This window comes from Chelon labrosus (genome assembly GCF_963514085.1).
Source record: "Chelon labrosus genome assembly, chromosome: 5".
NCBI lineage: Eukaryota > Metazoa > Chordata > Actinopteri > Mugiliformes > Mugilidae > Chelon > Chelon labrosus.
In genome coordinates this window covers 29,633,336-29,640,862 of record NC_140341.1, presented here as the reverse complement: position 1 = coordinate 29,640,862, position 7,527 = coordinate 29,633,336, and the positions used below count along the sequence as shown (strand labels likewise).

Below are 7,527 nucleotides of genomic sequence, written 5' to 3'. Positions count from 1 at the left end.
TTAGAAATACAGTGGGAAACGGCCAGCCGTGCATATAATAAAAAATTGGCCTTATCTGCCTGATCCCTGAATGCCTTTCTAATGTCAACAATGGAGCATTAGTTAAACACTTATCATGTTCGCCAGCCATTTTATGTTGCCTTATTTCCTCCAACAGCTGCGGATGATTTCTAGCAGTAGAACACTGTTCAATATGTGCTTATCTCAGACTCACGAAGACAAGTTTGTGCAATCTCATAAAAGGGAGCACTTTAGAACTGAGGTATGACAAATGCATAGTCTCATGCTGTGTAATTACAAATAGGCGCCTGAACACAATAGCAGATCATTCAAGCCATAAATTAAGAAGCTTCTGTCTCATACTGAACAATCAGCTTTGATTTCACTCATTCATTTTTGTCGTTAACATCTGCCTGACAGCGTGATACCATGCAGTGCACTGTGGTGTAATTGACGGTATCTGACAATACTCAATCACAATGAGAGGTTAGTCAAAGCCTTTATCTAATCACGTTCAACCTGTCTTTATTATTTCAGCTGGGTTCTGTTAGAGGAATCTGCCTGGCGATGTTTTGGGAGGAGGGGTTCTTTTTTATTTTAAATGATGACAAACGTCTGCTTTTTGGATTCATGCTACCAGGTGTTCTTAGTGTTTAAAGAAAGAAATGGCCAAACATGAATCACTGCTTATCGTTAAAATACAGGAAAAACATAGAACACCGTATCTCTCTAGCCCTGGTGCTGAACTCAGTGAAAAATACAATCATCTGGTTTATTTCAGACTGGTTCCTGTTTGAAGAACTTCCCTACCCCTTCCCTATAATCAGAAAACAACTGACACTCTTGACTTCACAGTTCTCTTCTTCTAGGGGAACATGCTCAACCATATGATAGGTAAATGCAATGCTCAGAATCACTGAGTCATATCTCCATTTTTATCTTTAACTTTTTTATCTTGAACACAATCACCAAACAAAAGTCTAAAACAGGTATTATGGTCAAGTTTGAGGAAGTTATTTTTTTTCTTCTTATAAGTTTGCAATTTGAAACATCTTTTTAACTACCTCCATAAAAACCTGAAGTAATGTTTATGTAAAAAGGAGGTGCATTAGTACCAGTGATAAGAAGTGAAACCATTGCTCATGCTGCCTGTTTAATGTTTAACTACCTCCTCTCATATGAGGGAGGAGGAAATGTCTCTGAGTTGAACGCTGGCGAACACTTTGCTCAGACTGAGGTGAAACAACCCGTTTCTACACAAGGGCTCGTGAGGACTCCAGGGAATACTAGATGATCGTTTAGGCTGGGAAGAAATGGACCAGGCTTGGGGCCATACACTGGACAGGTGCATTTATTAAGACAGTGAGTATTTAGAATATAACTGAAAGTACAGAAGAGTCCTCATATTTTCTTCTGTGAGTGTTATACCTGTTGTGATCTGAGCTTCCCGCCCACTGGGATACTAACTTTGAAGAATCAAGAATAATTTCAAAGCAAATTCTTCAGTATAAGCTGTTACCTTGCAAAACCGGTCACCTTCGGATCTTGGCTCTAAACCGTGGGACTGCGCCCAGAAGGACTGATAAGCTAATCAATACCTGGAAAATCTCAGCTCAACACTGTGTAGCCATGAGTGAAGAACCAGAGATAGCAGATGATAAAGACTGGAGTGAGCTTGAACCCAACTACCCTCTCAAAATCTTCCTGACGATCTTTTACAGTGCCATGTTGGTGACAGGTATTGTGGGGAATTCAGTCACTATCAGAGTGACCCAAGTGCTGAAACGTAATGGCTACCTGCAGAAGAATGTGACCGACCACATGGTTAGCCTGGCGTGCTCAGACTTGTTAGTGCTCCTCATCGGCATGCCAGTGGAGCTCTACAGCGCTATCTGGTTCCCCTTCTCATCGATGTCAGGCAATGTTGCCTGCAAGATCTACAACTTTCTGTTTGAAGCTTGCAGCTATGCCACCATCCTCAATGTAGCGACACTTAGCTTTGAACGCTATGTTGCTATCTGTCACCCCTTTCGCTTTAAAGTCTTTGGTGGAAAACGCACCTCTACCCTTATCGCCTCTGCCTGGCTGATTTCTGTGCTTGTGGCCCTGCCGTTGCTGTTTGCAACAGGTACACAAGGACACATTCCCCTTCGATCAGATACACCCGTCCAGAATCTGACTTTCTGCACCAATCTGAGGGAACGTTGGGTAATGTACAGAGTCAGCATCTTTGTGGCTTTCATCGTCTACATGATCGTGTTGATCTGCGTGGGCTTCATGTGTCGGGCCATGATCCTGGTCCTGCAGAAACCTATGGCATCCTCAGATCCAGGGATCAATGGAACTCCAAAGCATGAAAGTTCAAGGGTCAAGACAGCCAGGAAGCAGACCATAATTTTTCTTGGTGAGTTCTGGTTTAATATCTTAAAAAGACACCTCCCTGTATCTGATCTAATTTATAGCTCTGTTTGTGTATGTTTGTACTGTGTTTGTACTGCTTGAGTTTTAATACTTGTTTGGATCTAAATCTCTGAATGATGCTGGCAGAAATGTTAGTGGGTGATATTATTGGGTACATTAAGTGTGTTTACCATTGCTGTTCATGATATGCGGATGTGCTTGACAGCGATTTCATCTGTTTACACCGGCAGTGTAAACACCACTTTGACTCAGTGCCACAAATGGAAGTGATGAAGACAAGGCCAGGCTATGTCTCCAGTGTTATGACAATTCAAATGATTGATTGCTTACAAAGACACCCACACACACAGACACACACAATGCTTTTATTTAGGGTGTGGTCTTAGCCTAAAAACATACAGCACAGATGATACCGTCTGTGATAGTAATTATGGCTTGTTTACACATGTTCAGTCCTTCCATGCTGTCAGGGAGTAGCTCCTTTCTGTTCTGTCAGGAGGCTATATTGGCCCATGTTGTAAATTGAGTCATATAACAAGCAACAACTGACTTCATTATTTGTCCAGATGTGCACTGGGTGCAAAAACTACCAATAGTTGGCCAACACTGATAAAAACTGGTTACATACAGGTTGCGAGCGCTAGGGTGGGCATCCTCTGGACAAGAGCGCGCCTTGTTCCACTGGGATCAGCTTGGGTTCGACATGAGAAGAGAGGGACATGAGGAGAGAGTTGATATGCTCCACTGCAGACTGGCTGGAATTAAAATTGATAGGAGACACACCATTACAGTACAGCAAACTTCTGACAGTCCAACAGAAGACTGGTTTCAGGATGAAGTCAGAAGGATGCACTGTGCTGACATTTTAATAAGATTCCAGCGTGCATCCTAAGATGTGGATTTGTTTGAATAAAGGCATGGGAGCCACAGCACTGGAATTTCTTATGCACCCTGCTGGCTGATGGAGCTGGCGGATGGCTGAGTCATTTCTGTGTTCTGTTCGCCTTGCAACCTGTCCTAGGTATGCAGGGTCATGCTTAATGATAATGGAAAGATGACTGTAGAGTTGTTGAATCTCTCTGTTCTCAGGAACATTTGAAGTTAAATAGTAGATTTTCCTCCTAAACTTTAAACCATGAGCATTGAAGGGGGCAAAAAGGAGAGACTGAGGGAAAGATATGGCGTGATGTGAACACAATGGGAAGCTACTTATAGTGCAGTGGCTGTGACACACAGTTAATAGAGCCAATTAAGATACTTGGAAACCTGTAGAGCTGATTGATGCAATTTGTGTCAATAATGATGCTTCTCCTCTGAGATATAACTCTGTCAAATAATGCACAGACACACATAATTTTAGATTCAGTGCAAATCACACCTTCCTAGCATATCACAATTATGCATCTATAAAGCTACTCAGAATGAATACAAAAAAGACACTCCATACAACTCCACAACTTCCTGAGAACCACTGACTTTGTAATCCAGTGATAGCATCACATCTATGCCATAGATGCATCAACACTGAAACTGCATGAACAGTTTCAAGTTAAGAAAGCTAGCATTGTTACAGACCCGAGTGTGTACTGTCAAGTACTGTGCGAAGTTAAAAATTCTCCTTTTGTGAAACTTAGTTTTACTTGTTGTATTTCTGAATGTTGTGAGAGAATAATCATCTCTGATAGAAGTACTACAACAAAGAATGACACTGGGAAAGCTCTTTTCATGTTGCAATCATTATACATTCTACTTCTACCTCTGTGGATCAGGCTTGTTCCAGTGCATACCACAGATACTTGATCAGTTTGGGATCTAGTGAATTTGGAGGCCAGGTCAACACCGTGTGCCGTTTTTCATGAGTTGTTCCTAAAGCGTTTTTGTGTGTGTGCCTGTGTCAGGCTGCATCCTGCTGGGGATGGCTGCTGCCATCAAGGAGTGTCATTGCTATGGGGTGGGGGTGCCTGGTCTGGTCTAGGTGGGTGGTACATGTCTAAGTAACATCCACATGAATGAAGGTCCAAAAGTTTCCCAACAGAACATTGAAATGTTATGAGATGGTCAATTTTATTCACTTCAGTGGGCTCAGTGGTCATAATGTTATGCCCGATCGGTGTACTGTATACTAGAACACACAACAGAACAATAATGATGAGACACTAACACCGATGACGATCACAGAGCTTCCATGTATTTTTGGAAAGTTCAAAGGTAAACTAAAACCTGTACATCAAAAAGGAGCGTACAAAATAAAGTACACGAGTGCGCTAAAATAGTTACAAAGGGACACATGAAAATTGGAGAGGGTGTGCTTAGTCACATTATTAAAAAATGAACAAAAAATTGTTCTGAATCATCACTTATCTCGAGTGTGGATCCTTTCCAGAAGATAGTGCTGTGACTTTAACTAAGCTTACGTCCTCTGGTTAGCTATGTATAAGCCACACTGAGACTCACTCAGACAATCAATCAGCTTCACAGCTTCCTGCGGGAAGAAACTGAATGCTGGATACATGCTTAAGTTTGGTCGATTCCTTTGCTATTTGTATTTTGATGAGATAAAACTCACATAACAAACAGTTTTTCTTCATTGCTTGCCAAACAGTTCCTGATTGATCATTATGTTCCATCTATGCATACACAGCCGGGTAATGTTTCAGTTTCCTGGAGAACTGGACTGTCTCCCTCTAGTCGTGCTCTGATTCAATTACTTTTCAGTCCCCATCAGCGTAGTTATGTATTAAGTGTTGGACAGAATCAGATTGAGTGCATGCACTCTTTCAACCTCAAATGGATGGCAAGGAGGGGTCAGCTGCATTACAGACAAGTCATAAAATGGGCTCATGTCCATTTTATACAACCACTGTACAGCCTAATTGTGTGATAGCATATCATTTGTCTTGATGGACATGTGGACATGATTTTGAACCAGCTTGCAAAAACTTTTGATGGACTGTCATTATCTGATGGTGGATGGTGACACAATGATAACTATGGTGATGGTGATGTTTATCTTTATAATACTTGAAGGAATCTCCGTGTACACAGTGTGTGTTTGTGTGTGAGGCAGCATACTTAGTTAAGACACTTCTAATTAAGTGAAGATATTGATAATAATAATAATGATTGAACAGGGAGAACAGGCACACTCCACACAGAAAGGCCCCAGACAGCGACACAGTGCCGACCACTGCAGCACAACTCTACATACAACACAAAAAAGTAGTTACATCAGCCAACAGCCAAGTCAGTACCCTGAAAATGTGATCTAAACTTTAGAGTACATAACAAATTCCAGCACCATGACTCAGTCCCACATAGCCACAAGTTCAATGTCAGACTGATCCAACTTGACATCATGGATGCCTTTATTCAAACAAACTGTGTGAAGTCAGTAAAAAAAAATCCCTACCACAGATAGATACTGGATTCATTCCTCCAAACAGGAACCACTGTGTTTGCTGTCTGATTCGTGAACATATCTCATGATCACACTAGAATCTTATTCAACTTTTAATTAAACTGGACTATATTATATGCTGCTCTCGCCATAGTACATCCTGATCTGATATGCAAATAATGAAAATATTACACCTGCTCCTGCCCTCCAGTGCAGATGACTGTTGTGCAATATACTCAGCCATGTGCCAACCATATTTGAAAAAGGTGATTAGTTATCAGCAGCAGATAGCCTATGGGATATAGAAGACACAATCGAAAACCTTTTAGGTGACGGAGCCTTTTCGCAGCACACTCCAGTTTCAGCGTTTGACACCTGCAGTTGCTGAGGCAGATTTCCAGAAATTTCCTGAACAGCATCAGCTACAACACTGAGGTACATACACAGCTGTGGTATGGTTACCTGGACGGTTATAGCATCTTTCAGCTCACAGTTTTGGTTTTACAACATACAGTTTGGTGCAGCCTCACCACCACAGCGGGAAGCTGTTCTCAGTAAATCTTTGCTAAGCCCGCTGTATGCAGACTGCCCAACACTAAATGCCAAGATTAGTAATTAACAGTTGGGCATTTAGTAGTTGGGGCCATTTCCCCCTGGAGCTGGTTCACACGAATTCCACCACTTTTACGCATGATTACCAGTTAATCTGTCAACAGCAGTCCGAATTACTGGAGTACACTAGTATACCACTGAGATCCAGTTAGTGGATCACTTACAATTATATATTCACTTCAGTAGCATCTCTGTTGAATACAGTTGAGACAGTTACCTGATAAAATTAATGTTAATGCAATAATCACAGTTATGAGGGAGGGGACAAACAAGCTATATGTATATGTTTGCCATTTTATTGGGTTGGCATTGATGCTTCTGCTGGATTTGATGTACTGTATGTGGTGCTGGTGCACAGCTGCAGTGAGTGAGAGGAGACTTTTTGAATTGTTCTAAGTGAGTTTCTTGCTTTAGTAATGGCATTCATCTCACTATATGAGATACCTGTCTACGACGCAACGTCTTGTTTTATTGCATATCCATATGCTGTTGATGGTTTCTATAGCAGTGGCATCATGACGATCGTACTAAGAGGTGTTTTCAATAAGGTTGGAGGGCAGTGAAGGCCTAGGTGGAAAATGCACGGCCTGCCACTGAATAGTGCTATAATAAAGCTTCAATTTATGGAAATGTTTGCATAGGCACATAGTTCGACTAACGGAATAGATTAACTCAGTAACAGAAAGTAATAATGGGTTTCTTAATTAGACACACAATACAAAGTGAGTGAATAAGCTGAAAATGAAAAGGGAATGCTCTGAAATTGCTTTGGCGGATTGTCACATATTAGAGACAATTACACAAAAAAAGTTAAAACTGTGGGAAAGTTCATTCTTATGGCTCAATAGAAACCAATGAGCCAGATTCAAGACTGTCAAAATATTGTAGATACATCAACAGAGGCACTACCCAGAAGATGCAGCTGAGTACAAATTTATCCACTTTAATATGGAAATTCTGTGGAATGATAGCACTTGCTACACTGTGGTTCCCTTAGTCTTACACAAAATTTAGGGGTGCTCAAGCACTACTACTACTTTGCATGTCCGCATCTAATTTGATAGCCCTGACTGATTTTTAATCATACAGTGTGTGAT

The 7,527-nt window shown here is 41.3% G+C and overlaps 1 protein-coding gene across 1 annotated transcript in view; it reads left to right on the top strand.

The window, feature by feature from the left end:
* Nucleotides 1–1,629: 1,629 nt before the first annotated feature.
* Nucleotides 1,630–7,527, top strand: part of gpr39 (G protein-coupled receptor 39) — a gene marked incomplete at its 5' end in the record, with an annotated part of 28,805 nt that continues 22,907 nt past the window's right edge. Inside the window, one exon of the mRNA XM_084544185.1 lies at nucleotides 1,630–2,404. Coding sequence (XP_084400311.1) covers nucleotides 1,630–2,404 — 775 coding nt within the window. The remainder of the gene's footprint in view (nucleotides 2,405–7,527) is intronic.